This window comes from Bos taurus, chromosome 3 (genome assembly GCF_002263795.3).
Source record: "Bos taurus isolate L1 Dominette 01449 registration number 42190680 breed Hereford chromosome 3, ARS-UCD2.0, whole genome shotgun sequence".
NCBI lineage: Eukaryota > Metazoa > Chordata > Mammalia > Artiodactyla > Bovidae > Bos > Bos taurus.
The window spans coordinates 92,239,669-92,262,237 of record NC_037330.1 but is presented as its reverse complement, the minus strand read 5'-3'; the positions used below and the strand labels follow the sequence as shown (position 1 = coordinate 92,262,237).

The window sequence follows — 22,569 nt, the reverse complement described above, 5'->3', positions numbered from 1 at the left end:
ACCGCTTCCCCGCCTCAGCCGCGCGGCAGGAGGAGGGAGCCGCCACAGAGGAGCTGCCGCTGGCTGCCCCAGACAGGGGCACAGGTAGGTGGCGGCCGCGGGCTGGGCCGCTCACGGATCCCGGGGCTGCGAGTGGGGGCGGGTGTGGGGTTTGAGGGAGGGGTGGGAGAGGGGAGGGGAAGACCGAGAGGGTCGGGGCTGGGGTGTGGTTGGGTGAATGACGTGAGGGTGAGGATCTAGGGGTGTCAGAGATGGGTTTATGGGTGGAGTTGATGCTGGGCTAGGGTATGGGGCGGGTGAGAATTGAGGTTCGTTCGGGGCCTGGGTGGGAAGAGGGAGCAGGATTAGCTTGGGTGCACTTGGGGAGGGTCACGCATGGGAATTTAGACAGAAATGGAGAATTGCAGTACTGGGGAGGGGGAGAGGGAAGGGGATTTGAGGAGTGCTAGGAGTAAAGGATCTAGGATTAGAATAAGAGAGAGGGTGGGGTTTGGGGGCAGGGGAGAAAAGTTGGGGCTGTGGACTGTGAAGTTGGACATTGAGTCATGAAGGAAGGAGATTTTGAAGGTTGAGGGCAGAAGAGGAGGGAAAGATGGAGAGTTTGGAGTCCCAGGAGAGGGAATCTCAGAGAGTGGGAGGAAGGGAAGACTACGCGATAAAGGACAGAGAAAGAGTGCAGGGGGTTAGGGAGGGTGGGGGTGGAATGGTGCGGTGGGAGGAGGGAGAGCCAGGTGAAGGTGTGATTGGATCTGGGCCACCGGGAGCCACATTCAGAAGGATCATGGAAAGATTGGAAGGGCGTGAGGTTTGAGAGTTGAGGGCAGGGGAGTTGGGAGTGGGTGAAAGGAGAGGATTAGGATTTTTGGTGCAGAGATTGGATTTTGTGTGAGAAGCTCTACAGTTGGCCGGTAGAAAAACTGTCAGATGTCAGGATGTAGGAGAGATTGGCCTCTCCTAAGAGGCAAATAAGGAGCTAGGTATGGGAGAGAAGGCAGGTAGGCAAGTGCAAGTTATAAAACAAAAGAAATGAATTGAGAATTGAATAATGGTGGTGATCCAGAACAATAAACCTAAGATTGTTACTTGGTTATTGGTGGTTTGGAACTAGTTTCCGTTCATGTTTTTATGTTAGACATTTGCTTAAGAATACTGCATTTTCAAGTAAACCGAGGGTGTCTGCAGCCTTGGGATGAAGGCCATGGAGTGACAGATGTTTTCCTGGTGTGTGGATATGGGTAATTTCTGCCCTGGCAGAGGAAAGAGGGAAAGCCTCAGTGTAGCTATTGTCCTGGCTCAGTTCCCACCAACTCTTTTCTCAGATGTCCACTGTTTTTTTTTTATCTCTGCCCTCTCTCACCCCCCCTCCCCAGCTTGAGTCAGTGAATACCAGAGGGCTCAAACAGGTGGGTGAGATTAATTTTTAACATTTTTTTTTTATCCTTAAAGCTGATGTCATATTTTTATTCTTGAGAGACAGCATCATGCAGTGAAAAGAGCTTGAGCTTTTGGAGTGATACAGCTTTGAGATTGAATTCTGGCCCTGCCACTTACTAGTTCTGTTTCTTAAGTAAGTTACTTTAGTCTCTGAGCCCCTTTATTAAATGGCGAACCTTACGTCATAGGATTGTTGAGAACTGCATTTAATATAGTACCTAACAGTGCTTGGCAACTCAGTGGGAGCTATCACACCCACTATTATTATCATCATAGTCTTACTATGGCTTATTATTACTGAGAGATTGCTGTCTTACTTTACCTACTAAAATTAGGTGTTTTCTTCTTTTTCTTTTCAAATTGCATAACTGTAGGCTCAGCTCACAATTTTAATTGTCTCCTGTAGTCTGCTTCCCTGACTCCATCTTTCCAGTCCCCTCTACTGGATAGTCATGGTTCTTGCTTGGTGAACTGGCTTCAAGTTCTAAAAAGCCATGTTTAGTCATCACTTATTTTATCTTGCCTCTTATTCGAAGAGGCAATAGAGAACTGAATTTTTAATGTAGTAAGGCTACGTTTTATTCATTTGATGAAATGACATGTTCATGGCTCATTTGTGGTGACCAAATACTAGAACATGTACTATTGTAATAGTTTTCTATGAGATTTTATGGGTTACAAAACCACCTCTCCAGAGACAGGCTGGAAAACTATCAGAGGCTACCTTGTTATTCTGTTGCTCTAATATGAAATATAGCTAATACAGACCTTCACTGAACATTGTTATTCTTTCACATACTAATTACTTTAATTTTCCAGTTCGTGTAGGATTTTTGCCATGATACAGAACAGGCTCTGTCTCCTGATAATAGACTCTGTCCCTTATAATAGACCACTCTGTATAATAGCCAGGAACAAGCAGAGCCAAGTTACAGAAACTTTGGAATTTTCTTGCCTTTACAGTTCTTAACTTTGAAAGGCTTAAACATTAATATAATTCTTAGATCATTTTATGGTACCTCAGAAACTCTTAGGAAGCTTGCTCCTTGTTGGGAGCAAGATGCACAAATTTAGTAGTAAAAATCAAAGGTCCCTGGAATTTCCTGATCATGGTCCGTTCCTTAGGTACCATAGTTGAAGAACAGAGAGCCCTTGGCATCTCTGGACAAATGATGTAGGTTTTACTCTTCAGGAATTATTTGATTTTTTCATCATTTAGAAAGAGAACTAGCATTTCATGAGTAATTTAAGTAAAAAAGTAAAGGTAAAATATAGCCAGAACTATGTCTGTTTTGAAAATGATTCATGTGAGACTTCCCTGACAGTCCAGTGGTTAAGACTCTGCACTCCCAATGCAGGGGCGCATTGGGTTCAGTCCCTGATCAGGGAACTAAGGTCCAAAAAAGAAAAAAAAAAAAAAAAAATCCGTGGAAGCAGAAGCTGCTGGGATTTTTGGCAGCCTGGGTTAGCATCTTCACTTTGGTCCCCGACTTCTTGTGCCCTCTGCTGGATGGAATCAGTTTTCTGATTTTCGCCGGAAGTGGTCCTCCATTCATCGGTTTGTTTTACCCTAGAATCTATGGGCGGCACTATTAGGAGTGATGGCTAGGGTTGCTACATATGAGCAGACCCTGTTTCATTGCCAGGGGTTTTATAGTGTGCTGATTCCTTGTGTTAACTTCCATAGAATTTGTCTTTCCACTTTTAAAATCAGTTCATTCTTACGTGGGGCTATGCCTGGTATCTACTTCCAGGTCTACAGGTAGAGAAGGACTATGAATGTTCAAGTCCAGAGGAGAAGACCAAAGGGGATCTGCTTTGTCTCCTCATCAGAATTAAACTCTCTGAGATTGAAGGAACCACATGCTTACCCCTAGAAGAAAAGCTTAGAATAAGTAAAATTATCACCTTAGCAGAGGCACTGAATACTGGCAAGAATATGGGTTATGAGAGTTGGCACTGTGACAGGATTTTTTTTTTTCTTCTGTTTTTTAGATTCTTTTTTTCCCCCCTCCCTGGTAGTACCAGTAACAATATACTCCCATCATGCTCTTTGCTTCTACCACCTGCAAAAGGGTCTGGCAAGTTGGGGGAGGAGCCTGCAGCTGTTGCCTGGAAGAGGAGCTGGCTCCTAGCAACAGTATCAGCAGGCCCTGCAGCTCAGAGCCCTAAGTCTGTTCTTCTGAGGTCTCAGTCTTCCTCTCGTTTGGTTCAGCAAATATCTACTGAGGGCTTACTCAAGCTAGGCATTGTGTTGGCCTGAAAAAAGAGAGATGAATCCAACAAGTGCCTTGCCCTCAAAGAGCTCACAACTTTGGAAATATTAACAAGTGAACAGACAGTACACAGTGCTAAGTGCTATATACAAAGAGACAGACCTTGGTGCTCTGGAAAAACCAGAGACACGTGCACTAGTGCAGGGGCTAGGAAGTCTTCCCAGGAGAGGGATGAGGTTGAGCTAGCTGTTAGTGAGAACTAGGAATCAGCTAGGTCAGGGCAGCTGAGAAGGATGTTCCAGCCAAAGGGAGCAGGATGTGCAAAGGCCACTGGGACGAGAGAACACAGCCAACTTAACCTGGGTAGTATGGCTTGGCCAGAGAATAAAGCATAAGATGAGCAGGAAAGAATGAGCTCTTGGGCGTGGCGTGGCAGGGCCCTCTTTTCTGGTGTACTTTTACACACATAATTATCCTCTGGAGAAACATGGATCATACTGATGCCTGCAACAGGATCACTGTTTATCTTCCCAGCGTCAGCATTTTTGATCACTGACTTGATTGATTGACACTTTTAAGTGGGTGAATTCAGAGCTACATTCTAGCCCTGCATTAATGCAGACAAAGCTGGGTTGGTTCACTCTAAAAGTCAATCTGTCTTTTAGAGATAATAGCAGCTATTTGACCTGTATTATATTAAATTTTACCTAAAAATTGTAACAGTGATAATCATACTTCATTTTATTTAGCATGGCAATTTCTCAAATACTTTGAAATCTCACCATTCCTCAGGAAAGCAAATATTTATTCCAATTAGTACTTGGGCATAAAATGTCATCTACATGATTGCATAAATATCCTGCTGTTTTTGATATTTTGCCTTACCTCAGCAGTGCCAGTTAACTGAAGAAATTAAGGAATGAGAGCTAACTATTCTAGCCCTTGGATCTAGCATCTCAGCTTAATAGATTTTAGTTAGCTCTTGTGATGGAGGTCTTTGTTTGTGGATACAAAAAAAAAAAAATGTGTTCCTTGTGTTCTGTGTAAAGTTCTGTAAAAGAGTAAACTTTAGTTCCATGACTGTCTGCTCAGGGACTACTACATGCCAAAGCACTGTGTTAGGGTGAATGAATTAAACATGATCTCTGCTCTCAAGGAGCTCAAATCAGCAGGACACGCCTAGAAATAAATTAGCAGAAATGCGAGCCAAGCGTAATAAATGTGTGGAAGGTGCCAGGGTAACAAGGAAGGGAGTTATTAGTTTCTAGCCTTTGTTCTGTGTGAAAACATATTTTAAAATATAAATAGTAAATTCTACATGTTACTATTAATATTTATAACTTGCAAGTCAATAAAAATTGTATCATTTTGATGGACATGTAACATTCCATGGTGTGCATGTAACATTTCTGTAATAACACCCTCGTTGGACACTGGGATTATTCTCAGTTGTTTTGCTACTGTCTGCTATGCTACCATGACTTTCCTTGCCAGTGACTGTCTTCCACTTCTATGATAACTCTCTTAGAGTGAACTTTATTTATTTATTTACTTATTTAGTTTTGGCTGTGCTGGGTCTTCATTGCTCAGTGAACTTTACTCTAGTTGTGGCGAGCCAGGGCTGCTCTCTCATTGTGGTGCTCAGGCCTCTCACTGTGGTGGCTTCTCCCTTGAGAAGCATGGACTGTAGGATAAGCGGGATCAGTAGTTGCAGTACATGGGTGAGTTGCCCTGAGGCATGTGGAATCTTCTAGACCAGGGATTGAAACCATGCCCCCTGCATCAGCAGGTGGTTTATTGACCACTGAACCAACAGGGAGACCCTAGAGTGAATTTTAGAAATGAGATTTGAGCTGGTTTTTGAAAGATGAATAGGACTTCACCAGACAGACAAGAAAGGGAAGAGCAGGAACGGGCTTTCCAGGTCAAGGTAACAGATGCAGCCTCCAGTGCCAGGGTTCACAGGCAACTGGTAAGCTTTGATTCACCAGAGCAGCCAGAGGGCCTGCCTGGTAGGCTCATAAAGCTCTGGGCACAGCATGGTGAAGTTACATTTTACAAATGGCATTTTAATTGGGTTTTCTTCCCTTGTACCTTGCTTTTACAGTCACAACCAAGGCAATGTCGTACTACCTCAACTCAGAAAACCATCTGGACTCAGGGCCCATCTACGTGCGAGAAAATGGGCAACTGCACATGGTCAATCTGGCCTTGGATGATGTTAGGAGTAGCCTGCAGAAGCCAAGGCCTTTCAGACTGTTTCCCAAAGGCTTTTCTGTGGAGCTTTGCATGAACAGGGAAGATGACACTGCACAGAAAGAGAAGACTGATCATTTCATCTTCACATACACCCGGGAGGGAAATCTTCGGTACTCTGCCAAATCCCTCTTCAGCCTTGTCCTGGGCTTCATCTCTGACAATGTTGACCACATTGATTCCCTTATCGGCTTTCCTGAGCAGATTGCTGAAAAGCTGTTCTCTGCTGCTGAAGCCAGACAGAAATTCACAGAGCCCGGTGCGGGGCTGAGGGCTTTACAGAAGTTCACTGAGGCCTATGGAAGTCTGGTGCTTTGCTCCTTGTGTTTGCGAAACAGGTGGGTGTTCTGATTATGATAGTGAGCGTTTTGTTGGGTGTGTTGATTCTGTCAGGTTCTGGGACTTAGTGGGCTTGGGGGCTCCCCCCATCAAACAGCACTTGAGTTTAGAATTTTCAAACATGAAGTGGTAGGCCATTTTGAGAAAAATCATTGTCTTTCTCCCTTCCCTCACCCTCCCAGATAGCACTTAGCTTTATTTTGTTTTTGTTAGTGTTTTTGTTTTTTAATTTATTTATTTTGAAAACACTTTATAAGGATTAGTTGATTGCCACAGCTCTTTCATTAGATAGAAAATACTCATCTACCAACTTTTCTAGTAGGAGAAAATAGGAAAGACAAGATGTGATCTGCCAGATATCTCTTGGTATACTCTCAGGGATGTGAAGATTAGTACCCAGAATTCTCCTCTCCGTTCCAGTTTTCAGACTATTAGATATTGAACATTAGATAAAAAGCAGCTTTCGAAGAAGAGGTGACTAAAATTTCAAGTATCTTAAAGTTTAGAAATTTTCGATAAGGTCCCAACGCGAGAACCACCATCTATTTTCTAACAGAGCATGTGTTTTCTCTTATGATTGCCTTTGCTCATACACTTTTATTGACTTATTTAAATTTCTTATACCACTATCATGTAAAATAACTTTCAAGGCATCTACTAATTAAAAAGAAAACCTTGAAAAAAATTACACAGAAAAGGACTTAAACACAAACACAAAAGGGTGTAAAGTGAAACATAAGCCTTCCTTCCATCTCTCTCCTTTGCTCTTTCCCAGAGGCAACTACTGTTACCAGTTTTCTTTACATAATTCCAGAAATACTCTGTACATACCCATGCATATATAGCTCTCCTCTTCGTTATACAAATGCAACATAGTGCTCACACTATTAAGCACTTTGCTCTTTCACATATTTTCAAAATTATTTGCCAAAAATCTGTGTAGATTTTTAAAATAGCCGTATAGTATACCGTTATGTGAATTTTTGTCATTCAAAATGTGAAAGGCAGCTTACTTTTAAGATGCACAATCAATATGACCATTAAAACAAGGCTAACCAAAAGCGATCAGTGCAAAGAAATAGAGGAAACAATAGAATGGGAAAGACTAGAGATCTCTTCAAGAGAATTAGAGAAATCAAGTGAAGATTTCATGCAAAGATGAGCTCAATAAAGGACAGAAATGGTACAGACCTAACAGAAGCAGAAGATATTAAGAAGAGGTGGCAAGAATACACAGAAGAACTGTACAAAAAAGATCTTCACGACCCAGATAATCACGATGATGTGATCACTCACCTAGAGCCAGACATCCTGGAATGCGAAGTCAAGTGGGCCTTAGGAAGCATCACTACAAACAAAGCTACTGGAAGTGATGGAATCCAGTTGAGCTATTTCAAATCCTGAAAGATGATGCTGTGAAAGTGCTGCACTCAATATGTCAGCAAATTTGGAAAACTCAGCAGTGGCCACAGGACTGGAAAAGGTCAGTTTTCATTCCAGTCCCAAAGAAAGGCAATGCCAAAGAATGCTCACACTACCACACAATTGCACTCATCTCACACGCTAGTAAAGTAATGCTCAAAATTCTCCAAGCCAGGCTTCAGCAATACATGAACCATGAACTTCCAGATGTTCAAGCTGGATTTAGAAAAGGCAGAGGAACCAGAGATCAAATTGCCAACATCACTGGATCATCAAAAAAGCAAGAGAGTTCCAGAAAAACATCTATTTCTGCTTTATTAACTATGCCAAAGCCTTCAACTGTGGACCACAATAAACTGGAAAATTCTGAAAGAGATGCCAATACAAGACCAGCTGACCTGCCTCTTGAGAAATTTGTATGCAGGTCAGGAAGCAACAGTTAGAACTGGACATGGAACAACAGACTGGTTCCAAATAGGAAAAGGAGTACTTCAAGGCTGTGTATTGTCCCCCTGCTTATTTAACTTATATGCAGAGTACATCATGAGAAACGCTGGGCTGGAAGAAGCACAAGCTGGAATCAAGATTGCCGGGAGAAATATCAATAACCTCAGATATGCAGATGACACCACCCTTATGGTAGAAAGTGAAGAAGAACTAAAGAGCCTCTTGATGAAAGTGAAAGAGGAGAGTGAAAAAGTTGGCTTAAAGCTCAACACTCAGAAAACCAAGATCAAGGCATCTGGTCCCATCACTTCATGGCAATTAGATGGGGAAACAGTGTCAGACTTTATTTTTCTGGGCTCCAAAATCACTGCAGATGGTGATTGCAGCCATGAAATTAAAAGACGTTTACTCCTTGGAAGGAAAGTTATGACCAACCTAGACAGTGTATTAAAAAGCAGAGACATTGCTTTGTCCAAAGGTCCGTCTAGTCAAGGCTATGGTTTTTCCAGTGGTCATGTATGGATGTGAGAGTTGGACTGTGAAGAAAGCTGAGCACCGAAGAATTGATGCTTTTGAGCTGTGGTGTTGGAGAAGACTCTTGAGAGTCCCTTGGACTGCAAAGAGATCCAACCAGTCCATCCTAAAGGAGATCAGCCCTAAATATTCATTGGAAGGACTGATGTTGAAGCTGAGACTCCAGTACTTTGGCTACCTGATGCTGAGAAAGATTGAGGGCAGCAGGAGAAGGGGACGACAGAGAATGAGATGGTTGGATGGCATCACTGACTCAATGGACATGAGTTTTGGTGAACTCCGGGAGTTGGTGATGGACAGGGAGGCCTGGTGTGCTGCGGTTCATGGGGTCGCAAAGAGTCGGACATGACTAAGGAACTGAACTGAATGAACCAGGAGGCATATGATAAAAAGAAGGGAAAAAGTACATTTTACTCCTTCATTTTTTATTCCAAGTTATTTATGTTCATTGTGGAAAAATTAGAACAATGAAAAATAGTTATGATATAAATATTGTTTTAAAATTATTTTATAAAGGCAAATACATACTATTTGAGAAACATAAAACTGTTTAATAAAGTTTATAGTTCCATCATTCATGGTGATGGTGGTTTAGTTGCTAAGTCATGTCAGACTCTTTGCAGTCCCATGGGACTGTAGCTTGCCAGGCTCCTCTCTCTCTGGAATTTCCCAGGCAAGAATACTGGAGATCCTTCATGGTAATCATTTCAAATAATGTATCTTTGTACATTTGTGAATATACTCTATAACTTGTATTCTGCTTTTTCCTCCATTTACCATTATAGCTTAGGTAATCCTTACAATGGGGAAAATGCTTTTTATCCCATGTGATGTCTGCATACTGTTCCACTGGTCAAATTGGATGAGAATAGCACTTTCATTCACATTTAATGAGCACATAATGTAGCATTTCTGGAAAGCAACTTGGCAGTATGTAGCAAAAGCCTTAAAAATATCTGTATCATTTGTTTAAAATCATCTGTATCATTGTATCAAGAGTCTGTTCTAATTTCTAATGTGATCATCAAATATGAGAACAAATACTTTACGTAAGGGTGTTCAATGTAGTACTAGTTGTAATAATGTAAACCTGGAAGCTGAATATCCAACAAGAGGAAACTAAGTAATCGTGTAACTGTTAAGATAATATCCAAAGATCATTTAAAATGATGTGGTAAATTGTTCATTATATAACAAATGAAAAAGAATAATTAAAATTACATATATGATCCCAATTTTGTTTGTGAAAAAACAGAAAATTTTATATGCATTGCATACATAGCGGGGAAAAGAGGGAAGCCCACTGAAATGTAATTTAGATAATGGAATTGAAATTGGTTTTAATTTTCCTTATAATTTTCTAGATTTTAGTTTTTTTCCAAGGAATGTTTTCCTTATAATCAGAAAAATATAAGAAACATTTTTAACAATCTCTTGACTCATTTTATTGCAACAATTCCAAAAAGTAATCAGACAGTGCTGTCTTATCCAAATATAGGGGTAGGATTTTCAGTTGTGATTGAAAACTTGCCTTCTCCTTTTGAATCCCTGAAGGGAAATAGGAAGAGGGCAGGAGATTTGGGTTTGCATTTGCAATTCCCAGCTGAAGCTGCAGCAACAAAGGTTTTACCAGAATTGAAAAATAAGGTAATTGGTTTAGTGCAGGCACTTGCTGTTTGGGGTTGGGTCACAAAGCTGCCTGCCAAAAGGAGAAAACTGTCTATATGTTTCAACCTGTAAAACCGTCTCTTCCCTCTGATTTTTAATCCCATTGACGGTCACAGGAGGCAAGTATGTTTTCCTTAAAATATCACCCTTTGTGACTGAAGTAATAGCTATTACCATTTAATGGGGCCTCCCAGGTGCCTCGGTGATAAAGAATGTGCCTGCCAATGCAGGAGGTGCTGGCAACTCGGGCTCGACCCAGGTAGGGAAGACCCCCTGGAGGGGGAAATGGCAACCCACTCCAGCATTATTGCTTGGGAAATCCCCTGGACAGAAAAACCTGGCAGGCTACAGTGCATAGCCTCACAGAGTCGTACATGACTTAGTACAAGCACACATACCATTTAATGAGGGCCTATAAGATGCTGTTTACTTTTGAAACTTTTTTTTTTCTAATTTTCTTAATAATCCTTAAAATAATCATCAGCTCCATTTTCTAGCTGGAGAAATTGAGACTTGCAGAAGTTAAATAACTTTCTTACAATCATACAAGTAATTCAGTTCAGTTCAGTCGCGTCCGACTCCTTGCAACCCCATGAATCGCAGCACGCGAGGCCTCCCTGTCCATCACCAACTCCCGGAGTTCACTCAGACTCACGTCCATCGAGTCAGTGATGCCATCCAGCCATCTCATCCTCTGCCGTCCCCTTCTCCTCCTGCCCCCAATCCCTCCCAGCATTAGAGTCTTTTCCATTGAGTCAACTCTTTGCATGAGGTGGCCAAAGTACTGGAGTTTCAGCTTTAGCATCATTCCTTCCAAAGAAATCCCAGGGCTGATCTCCTTCAGAATGGACTGGTTGGATCTCCTTGCAGTCCAAGGGACTCTCAAGAGTCTTCTCCAACACCACAGTTCAAAAGCATCGATTCTTCGGTGCTCAGCTTTCTTCACAGTCCAACTCTCACATCCATACATGACTGGATGTGACGTATGGATGGAAAAACCATAGCCTTGACTAGACGAACCTTTGTCGGCAAAGTAATGTCTCTGCTTTTCAATATGCTATCTAGGTTGGTCATAACTGTCCTTCCAAGGAGTAAGCGTTTTTTAATTTCATGGCTGCAGTCACAATCTGCAGTGATTTTGAAGCCCCCAAAAATAAAGTCTGACATTAGCCTTGCTGAAATCCAAACTCAGGTCTGACACTAAAATGTGTTCGTTCTGTTGCTTCTCCATTATATTCTTCAGAACTTTTTGAAGGGAAAGTTGGAAGATTAATTTTCAGCAAGACCCTAGAACTTCATTTGTGTCCTGGATAAGCATCTAGTGTCTGTGGCTTTGCACGTTTCGTTTCTTCGTCTTGATTTTTGTAATGTTTGTGAATCATGTTATACATCATTGTGCCTTCCCAGAGAACCCATGTCTCACAGTTCCTAAAAATCTTTTAGTTAATTGACCAAAGGATGTGTGTTTTCCTTTCTCTAATTGCCATTAATCCCCCAAATCCCCATTAACCCACTTCAACTCTATGATTGGAAGATGGAAAACAGGAGCTTTATTTACAGTGTAATTAAAATATGTCTGAGTAAATAAGGCTCATTTGTGTACCCAGCTGAGCTTGGTCACCAGGCAGCTTAGAGGGGGTATCAATGCCCCAGGCCATCTGTACCCAGCAGTCAGGCCAGTGATGAGCTTCAGTGTATCTTATTCTGATTGGAAGTAGGCAGGAAATAGATCTGACGCCCTTCTTGTCCTTGGATTATTCAGTGCTCTTTTTGATAATTATGATCCTGGTGACAGAAGAGAAATGTGAACACTTTTAAATATAAGCCCACTGATCCTAGTGAACCATCTCACTATGAAAACTTCTAGACGTCTGTGAGGAAAATGGATGAGAAAGGCATGCTCTTGCCACAGGCGTTTCCCTTTCCCTGTTTTTTTTTTAGGCTCCTCTCCTGTTTCCTGTCACTTCTAATCCCTTTTCATTTTTTCTTGCTGACCTCATATGAAATAGATGGACAACTAGAAAGCAGGGTGGAGACCACAGCAGTGTCTTTTTAATCTCTTCCTCTCCAGAGGCCTTCTGATACTCCATGATAGCAGTCTGGCCTCGTGCCCAGTGTAATTAAAGTGTCCGTGCTCACAGGTTTGTCTTAATAACCGTCTAGTTTGGAATGAGTCCTTGTCGTAGTCATGCTGCACATAACTTTGGAATAAAGTTAGCAGGCTAACTGTGGCACCGGGGAGTGGGCAACTACTCAAACAAGTAGGGAAGATAAAACCTGATGTGACAAATAAATCTTTGATGTGGTATGTTGTTGGGCATGTACAGGTTAGAATCCAGAATTCTTAGCCTGTTCCAGTTTTCAAAGCACTAGATATTTAGCATTAAGTAAAAAGCAGCATTAAAAGAATGAGTGATTAAAATTATGAGTATCCTGAAGTTTGGAAATTCTCTGAAAAACTCCCAACACTGACCCCAAGGTCTGACTTCTAACAAAGCAGATATTTTCTCTTGTGTCTTGCCTTTGCTTGTATGTTTTTATATATTTAAAATTTAAAGTTTTTATAACCTGTGCCTACATAGTAATCAGTAAAGTCTGCTTATTACGTTGTATCTTGTCCTGATGGAATGTTGATGTATTACAAAGCCTCATTTGGTGCTGTTTTAAAAGAAGGAAAAGAAAAGCTGTTGATTGCTGTCCATGCCCTACAGATACCTGGTGATTTCAGAAAAACTCGAGGAGATTAAGTCTTTCCGGGAGCTGACTTGTCTGGATCTTTCCTGTTGCAAGCTTGGAGATGAGCATGAACTTCTAGAACATCTCACCAATGAGGCCCTGTCTAGGTATTGACCTACCACCATTTGTAAATGAATTGTTTTGTTTTTTAAAGGGTGATCCAGTGGGAAGGATGTTAATTACTTCCCAGTCCTGTGTTTGTTTGCTAACTTTTTTTTCTAAAATATTTTCAGTCTCCATTTACTTGATACAAGCAATGTTGATTGGACAGGTAAGGAAAGTAAGTCAGTAGGTTCTTTTATCTAAATAAAATTTATTTCGACATGCAGTACTTGACACTACCTGGGTTGAAAAATGATTTTGCCTTGATTCATTCTAGCAAGAGATGAGAAGTTATATAATTTTTGCAATCATTATCATTTTCTATTTTAACTGTCATTGAGCTGTAAATCATTTAAAAAGTGAACTAGTAAAAGACAGCCATAGAAATTATTTTCAAGAACCATAATTTAAAGAAATCACCCAGTTCACACCCTTCATAAATAGTCCGACTGATCTCAGTCTGGCTTGCAAAGAGAAGGCCAGATGGATTCCTTTATGGTTTCATAAATACCCAGAAGGACAAAAGCACTACAAACCTGAGTCTAGTCTTTTCCCTCAGGCCTGCCTAGGAAGTGACACCGACATACTGCCCTGTAGAAAGGTATTTTTATGTGAGGTTGATAAAAGTTCCGATTTCTTGCATGTGGGACAGTGGAGCACATTAAAACACCAGTTACAGGTTAGCTGAATGGATCGCCTTATGGCTATCCAACCAGTCCATTCTGAAGGAGATCAGCCCTGGGATTTCTTTGGAAGGAACGATGCTAAAGCTGAAACTCCAGTACTTTGGCCACCTCATGCAAAGAGTTGACTCATTGGAAAAGACTCTGATGCTGGGAGGGATTGGGGGCAGGAGGAGAAGGGGACAACAGAGGATGAGATGGCTGGATGGCATCACTGACTCGATGGACGTGAGTTGGAGTGAACTCCAGGAGTTGGTGATGGGCAGGGAGGCCTGGTGTGCTGCAGTTCATGGGGTCGCAAAGAGTCGGACACGACTGAGCGACTGATCTGATCTGATCTGATCTGATGGCTATACCTTATAAATCCATTCTGAAAATTGGATTTATAAAATATTAGAATGAAAGAATTGTGCTTTATATGGAGGATTCTCATAGGAGTTCTTTAGCAGACTGTCCCAACACTTAGAATGTTTTTGACACATTTGTCAAGAATGCAGTTTTTGTGTGAAACAAGTGTATTTATCCTAATGAAGTCCCTGCTTACCTCATTCCACCATGGTGCCCTCTACCATCTGAGGCTAGTACTACATGCTTCTTTGGTCTCAACCCTCACACAGTAACTGAAACAGCATCAAAGGATCTTTAATTCTGTTAAATGCATTAAGTGTGAAATAACAAGGGTTAGAAGATACATTTTTAAATGAAATTTATGAAAATGTTCTCATAACTGGGTTTTCTCAAATGCTCTTTAAGTAATTTACTCATGGACTTTGTTTCCTAGTGTAACTCAACTCCGCCTGAAGGATAATTGTTTATCTGATGCCGGGGTGCGGAAAATGACGGCACCAGTTCGAGTGATGAAGAGAGGCCTTGAAAATCTGTCGTTATTAGATTTATCTTGTAAGTTCTGTTAGAAGTTATAGATGATTAATATTGGAAGAATGGACTTAGAAATCAACTAGTTCTTCCCCTTTGTCTGAGAGCTGATAAAATTGAGGGGTGATTCTTAGGTGCCCTAGCAAGTTAGTGGCAGAGCAGGACTAAAGCCGGAGACGGTTATCTCCTAGCCAGATACCTTTCCTGCCATGGTTCCACTCTGTAGGGCAGTAAAAACCCTTAAGGATTCACTCATGCTGCTTATTCTCTGCAGAGAGGTCATATTCACTGTATATTCACAGCGCAGAGGACATGTGACTCATTTTTACTTATTTTTGAGTTGCTGATTGATAGTGTCTGTCAGCTAGGTCATTTTTATCAATAATTTCTTGGTAAAGATCTGGATAAATTCACAATTTTGATGCTTACTCAAGATGAACCAGATACTGACTCCAGTAGTGGAAAGATTATAAGATGAGTTATGATTTAACTGAGCATGTATTGAATATGTGGCAGGATGGTTAGTGTCAAAAGAGTAGCGAAAAAAAAAAAAAAGAGTAACGAAAGCAGGTGTTTGAGGTCAGAGGACACTCCTTGCTCCGCTACTGTGTGCCCTTGGGCAAGTTATTTAAACTCTCTGAGCCTTGGTTTTGGCTTCTGTAAGATGAAGACAAAAACGCCCTCCCTTCCTCCCCGGGAAGTATATTCATTTAGCAGATTTTTTTTTTGAGTGTCTGCAATGTGCCAGCACTGTGCTCATGCTCTTGAGGACCCAGTGGTAAATGCACTTCTCTCTGATATGAGAAGATTCAGTGTAAGAAAGGATTGTTTTTAAAAAATGCAGGGCTTCCCTGGTGGCTCAGTGGTAAAGAATCCACCTGCCAATGCAGGAGATACGGGTTTGTGAGATCTCAGGTACCGCTGAGCATCTAAGCCCATGTGCCGCAGTTATTGAGCCTGTGCTCTGGAGCCCAGTGGCTACAGCTACTGAGCCCGTGTACCACAGTTGCTGAAGCCTGCATGCCCCAGAACCTGTGCTCCGCAGCAAGAGAAGCCAGCGCATCGGGCAGCCAGCACACTGTGACTAGAGAGTAGCCCCACCTCGCCACAACTGGAGAAAAACCCGTGCTACCCAGCACAAAAACAAAGACCCAGCACAGCCAAAAATAAATATATTTTTTTAATGCAGGTTAATAAGACAGTGATAGTCTTTGTGTCTAAGTATTCTTGAAAATCTTATTAAAATCTTTTACTTTGGAGGTGAAGTGGCTATGAACAAAGTCTAATATACCTGTGTATATACATGTTTAATATACATGTTTTGAATATGCTGTTTTTATGTGGTTCCAAATTAAACCCTTTGGAGTAGCTATCTGGTTCACTAATTTCTCTGCTAAACCCCAACTCCTAGAAGTTTAGAGCTATAAAAGATCTTAAGGATCATCTCGTGTGACTCTTCATAGGAAAGATAGATTCCCATATTTAATTTACTCTGAAAAGTTTGTTCTCTCAATATTTTATATTTTATCATTGGCCTTTTTTCTTGAGCTTATTATTGGCATTTTAACAATACTTATAACTGTAACAGAATACCACCTATGTTTTTGACATCTAGGTAACCCTGAGATAACAGATGCAGGAATTGGATACCTCTTTTCTTTTAGAAAACTCAACTGCTTAGATATCTCTGGGACTGGACTCAAGGTAGGATTTCTGTTCCCTTCTCTTACTTTCACAAACATACAGTTTGGTATTTTGCTTCTGCTAATCGACATTCAGAAAGGGCTGGTATCTATGATAGAGTTTATTTCCTACTGAGAACAAGTTCGGTGTTGCCCATGTGTGTGCTGACCATTGCGCTGATTGTGCTGACCGTTTCTTTCTTCCCTCACTAGGACATCAAAGCTGTCAAACACAAGCTTCAGACCCACATCGGCCTCGTTCACTCCAAAGTGCCTTTGAAGGAATTTGATCACAGTAACTGCAAGACAGAGGGCTGGGCTGATCAGGTAAGGCAGATTTTTCTCTTCTACAGTTAATATGGCTTCATAAATTCCAAGTGTCTTATTCAACACTCGAATAGATGCTAATCCTCTTGGTATTCTTCGGCTGAACTGTCATCTTCAGTCAAACTTGAGACACTGATGACTTGTAACTAACCCAGTTACTTGAGAAAAGTTGTTAGATGCTAGTCCTTACATCTCATGCTCTGGTCGCTAGACTGTGCTTCATCCTTATTGGACCTAGAAGAAAATGCCTTCTTATAAGTGACTCAGAAAATAAATGAATTCTTGCTTGCTATGCAAAAAAAAAAACAGTATGATCTAACTCCAGGAGAGATTCTCTTAGCTATGTGTGTACCAGAAAAAGAGAACAGTTACACTGATTAAAATTCAAGTCTAACTCTTTCCCATTTAGGGGGCAAATTTCTTAACTCTCCTTAGTAAGGAAATGTCTTTTTTTTTTTTAATCCTTAGTGCTCCCATTCTCTTTCTTTCTTAGGTTTAAAAATTGTATTTTATGTACAGAGAGCTATTGTTTCTGGGAAGGTAGAGGTCTTGGATGACCCATTCAGGGAAATTCACTTAGTCCAACTTATTGAAGCCGATACCCTTCGTGTACGGGTGGAAACGCTGGTGGCACGTACTGAGGCCATGTTTTCAGATCAGACCATGCTAGTTTGAGCAGACTGTGCCCTCCCATTATCAGCTTCTTCGCTGAACTTTGCTTTGATGCTGTCTTACCTTCTTGATGGTCTTCCTCAAGTTGGTAAAGTACAGACTAAAATAGGCACTCAGAAGGTAACCAAGTAGTAGAGCACCAGTAGATGCCAGCTTGCCTGTGGTTGGTGCCTGTTGCCTTCAGATACTTTAAACCAGTGTTGATTGGAGGAGGCCTGGAGGACCCACTGAGCTTTTTGTTCTGGATCCTTCCTTGGCTGCGCTCTGTAATGCATGGCGGTGGACCTATCCAGCCACCTCATGATAGCATCACTTCCTTATAGGTAAGCATGAAGGCGTGCTGGTGAGTCAGTGTTTCAGAAGTACTTCGAAGTTTGTCCAGTAAATGCATGCTGAAATCATTACATGCATCCGTTGTCAGACTAAGTTTGTAGCGCTGAAAGAGTCCTGGATACATCCAGTGGACTTGGGGCAGGTATGGGATGGTCATGTACGGGCTCGGAGTGGTTTGGTTATGGTAGCAGGTGACATGGTGGAAAGAGCATAGGCTGGAGAGTCAGAGGCCTGAGTTTGGGGTCCTGGCTCAGCAACCCAGTAGGTATACAACTTAAGGCAGTTTTGGGCTCTGTTTATTCATCTCTAAAATGGAGAAACCAGGACCTCTCTTGCAAAGCTAAGGATGAAGTAAAATAACTAGCAGCTTGGACTGAAAGTAAGTTGAGGCTGCATACAGCCTCGCCCCATGCAGCCCCAGCTAGGCCCCTAGGACGTGGCAGCGGTGCTTTATCTAACTTCCATTGCTCTCTTATTGAAACTGTTACAGGCTGACTCCATTCTCCTGCCTCATTCTCAGCAGGTGACACAGAAAAATGAGGCCATCTAACAGGAGTCCCTTTACATCCCCATGTCTGTCTCAGAATTTCTCCGTTAAATCACTTGCCAAGGGTCCCCTGGCTAGTAAAGGCAGAGCTAACTCTGGAACTGATTTCTTAAACTGTGTGTTGTGCTGCTTCTATGTCTTGCAAATGTTTGTCTGTCTTTATGATTATTTCATTACATACCATAATGAGAGTGTGGAATTTAAAGCTCTTGTTACTTATGGTATATGTGAAATACTAATAATTGTTGTCTTTTCTTTATTTATGTGTAGTTTCTACTAAGCCAGATTTTTCAAAAGAATTTGTAGTAACTTATAATAAATATATTAATACATTTGTAGCAGTTTTAAAAAATGGAAACTGATCATGAAGTATCCTGAGAAAGTATGGAAATGTGGTTATTTTACACACGTACAAGAGTTTGAATTACAGTTGGTATAGTCTAAGGTGTGAAAATGGGCCTAGGAATGTGTGAAAAGTATTATGACTAAGGTTTCAAATTTTAGTAAAGTACATGCAGTTTATTTGTAGATTGGAATAGAGACTCATCATAGTCTGAAGTAAGGTTACCACAGGGGGGTTGTATTATGGAAAGAGAGGACTTGGGAACAAGGAAAGCTTGAGATTAAAAACTCGAGATTTTGTTTGGCTTCACATCTTTCCAAATACATTTTATTAGATTGTTCTGCAGTGGGAGCGTGTGACTCTGGAAGCTATGAAGCCGCAAGAAACCTTGGAGTCTCGAACAGCAGCTCAGCACTTCTGTGAGAAATTCCCTTTCCTTTGGAGTGTTTCGCCCTTAGATTATTTGGGCACTTAGTTCATCTTCACTCAGTGGGAAGATTAATTATGATCATATTGACTTAATTAGATCACCAAGATTTATACTCTGTCAACATGGCTTATAATGTAAGTTCACACTTAGCTTTGAGCACCAGCACCAGGAAAATAACTTATTAAGCGTATGTATATACGTACATATGTGTTTATATATATCCCGTCTTGTTCCAGAAAAGATTTGCAGTGATACAAAAATAGAAAACAGAACATTAAAAAGGAATTAAAGTATAGCCAAAAGTAGAAGCAACCCAAGTGTCCATCGACAGATGAATGGATAAACAAAATGTAGTATTTACATACAATGGAATATCATTTAGCCTTAAGGAGGAAGGAAATTGTAACACTTGCTATAACATGGGTGAAATTTATAGAGACATCTTGCTAAGTAAAATACACCAGTCACAGAAGACAGATGTTGGGACTTCCCTGGTGTCCAGTGGTTAAAAATCTGCGCTTCTAGTGCAGCCAGCACAATTCGATCCCTGGTCAGGGAGCTAAGATCCCACATGCTGCGTGCTGTGGCCAAAAAAAAAAAGGACAGATGTGTGAGTCTTACGACGTCCCTAGAATAGTCAAGTTCATAGTGACAGGAAGTGGAATGATGGTTGTTGGGACTGAGGTGACGGGTGGTGGGGAGTTACCGTACCAAGTTTCAGTTTGGCCAAGCTGAAAAAGTTCTGCAGATGGATGGTGGTGATGTTTACAGAGCAATGTGGATGTACTTCATGCCACAGAACTATACACTCAAAGATGATTAGCATGCTAAATTTATGTTATGTGTATTTTACCATAATTTTTTCTGAAAGGAGTTAAAGGATAAAATTAAAGTGAAGGGAAAATAAAAGTAGAAAAATAAAAAAACATTTATTCTATACCAAAAGATAGAGAATAAAGTTGTATCATTTGCTAGAGTTTTGCTGCAAACTTGGCTGTCTTAGAAGACAGAGTCAAGTCCAGATTCTGAGTAGTAATAGCTGACATTTTTTGAGCTTTCACTGTTGTGCCAAGCATTGTCCTAAGCACCATATATTACTTCTTATATCTTCACGTCACCCTTATGAAGTAGGTTTTATATCCCTATCTGAGAAAACTGAATCTTAGACAAGTAGCTTACCCAAGGTCATTTATCCAAGAAGTGGCAGATCTGAGATTTGACTGTAAATCTGTGATCTCTCTGAGTACATACCCTCAACCTGTGCTGGTGCATATGCTGTAAATTACTTTATAAGGCACACAAAAGCGGGGAAAATGAATCCAGACTCACCCTGTTTGGGCCTCTTGTCACTTCCGTTGGATCATTTTTCTGGGCTTGGGCAGGCATTGGCAGCTGGCATAGTAAGCTCATCACCCTTCCCTCTGTCATCCTTACAGATGGGAAGCGGGCTCGAACAGAAGCCCCAGGGAAGTATCCCCTGACAGAGGCCCACATGAACTCTTCTGAGAAGCTCCAGTTCTATAAAGAGAAGGCCGCAGACTGCCATGGGCCACTGTTGAAACACGAAGCCCTGTCAAGCCAGGAGTCAAAGAAGAGCAAGAAGAGAGCTTTCGAGGAGCCAGAGAAGGAACAGGGCAGCTCTTCACAGACTTCAAAGCAGAAATATGTGTGTCTTGCTGTTGAAGACTGGGACTTGCTAAATTCGTATTGATTGGCAAATATAAGTTGACCACCTCCCCTTCCAGTGCTAATGTATGAGGAAGGGGGGCTGATAATGTTTTCCTTTTTGTTTGAATTTACCTATGGCATTAGCATAGCAAGCGATTATTTCTACTTTTGTGGTGGGGGAGGGGAATGCTATGGAAGTCTGTAATAATTTCTAATGTATATTTTCAATACATAGTAATTTTTTCAAATAAACATTTTTGCTGTTCTTAGGGTCTCCTTGTGAAATATACACTGGAGCCACAAGAAGTAACACTTTGGTTTGGGATGGAAGGCCATGGGAACTAAGGCAGCTTAGGGTCATTTGTTGCTACTCTAGTTTGGCCCAGCCAGTAGGATGTACGTATAAACGTGTATATGAATGGCAGCCACTACTGAATGCCTCCCATGTGCCATGCCCCAACCTGACAACAACAGTAAGTTGTTGAAGGTAGGCATTAACCCTAATTTAGATAGTTACGAAAACTCAGCCTCAAGTTAAATGAGTTGTGGAAGGTCCAGAGCTTGAAAGAACCCAAATTTATATTCCATCCTGTCCAGCTCTAAGGTCAATTCTATTACATTGCCTTCTTTAATAAGAGTAACCATTCATTAAAATCTCAACTATTCAGTTCAGTTCAGTCGTGTGACCCCATGAATCGCAGCACGCCAGGCCTCCCTGTCCATCACCAACTCCCGGAGTTCACTCAAACTCATGTCCATCGAGTCGGTGATGCCATCCAGCCATCTCATCCTCTGTCATCCCCTTCTCCTCCTGCCCCCAATCCCTCCCAGCATCAGAGTCTTCTCCAATGAGTCAACTCTTCTCATGAGGTGGCCAAAGTACTGGAGTTTCAGCTTTAGCATCATTCCTTCCAAAGAAATCCCAGGGCTGATCTCCTTTACAATGGACTGGTTGGATCCCCTTGCCAATCTCATTATTAAAAGTCTATTAAGTAAACCAAGAATCTTCACAGTAGTCCTAGCAAGTAAGGATTATCACCTCCATTTGACAGGTTAAGAACCTGAGACGCATGACTCCTTAAACCAGTATTTCTCAAGCTTTATTGTACATGCAAATTGCCTGGGGATCTTTTTAAACTGTAGATTTTCATTCAGTAGATCTGGAGTTAGACTTGACAGTCAACATTTCTAACAGATTCCTAGATGATGCTAAGGGCCACACCTGGAGTAACAAGGCCCTAGACCTTCACTGTCCGATACAGTGGTCTCTACTCACGTGTGACTTTTGACCACTTGAATTGCAGCTAGTCCAAGTTGAAGTGTGCTGTAAAATGCATTCTGAATATCAGAATCAGAGCCTAAAAGTATGAATGAAAAATAATCTCCATTTTTCCATGTTGATTAAATGTTAAAATGGTAAGTTTTCTAATGTGGCTACTAGAAAATTTACATGACTTGCTTTCATGATTTGCGTTGTATTTCTGTTTGACAGTGCTGCTCCAGACCATATTCCATCCATAAAAGGTGAACTTAAAGCAAGACCTACTGGCTAGTAAAAGGAAGGGAGAGAATACCTTAGGAATTAGGAACTTGGTGTAACAGACTTGACATCTGGAAATGCTCTGGAGTTTAACCAGGATTTTAATATAATTAGATCTTGGATCTGACGTGTTCTGTTTGCTATTCAGAGCAAGGCAAGGTGCTCCCTTTGTAAATGTGGCTGCCTGTTGCCTAGAGTCATATCAAAAGCTCTGATATCTGAAATTTATCCAGTGAAAAGGCAGATTCAGTGCAGATTTTTTGTTGTGGAGGTAGAGTTGAGCTTTAATGTATCACTTGGGTGAACGGTAGCAC

The 22,569-nt window shown here is 41.3% G+C and overlaps 1 protein-coding gene across 1 annotated transcript; it reads left to right on the top strand.

Moving 5' to 3' along the window:
• Nucleotides 1–9: 9 nt before the first annotated feature.
• On the top strand, nucleotides 10–20,981 carry LRRC42 (leucine rich repeat containing 42). Its single transcript, NM_001046386.1, has 8 exons — nucleotides 10–84; nucleotides 5,758–6,244; nucleotides 13,028–13,159; nucleotides 14,619–14,737; nucleotides 16,329–16,417; nucleotides 16,609–16,722; nucleotides 18,952–19,036; nucleotides 20,484–20,981. Exons 2-8 carry the CDS (start codon nucleotides 5,772–5,774, stop codon nucleotides 20,756–20,758), a joined length of 1,287 nt encoding a protein of 428 aa, NP_001039851.1. The 5' UTR covers nucleotides 10–84; nucleotides 5,758–5,771; the 3' UTR covers nucleotides 20,759–20,981.
• The last annotated feature ends 1,588 nt before the right edge of the window (nucleotides 20,982–22,569 follow it).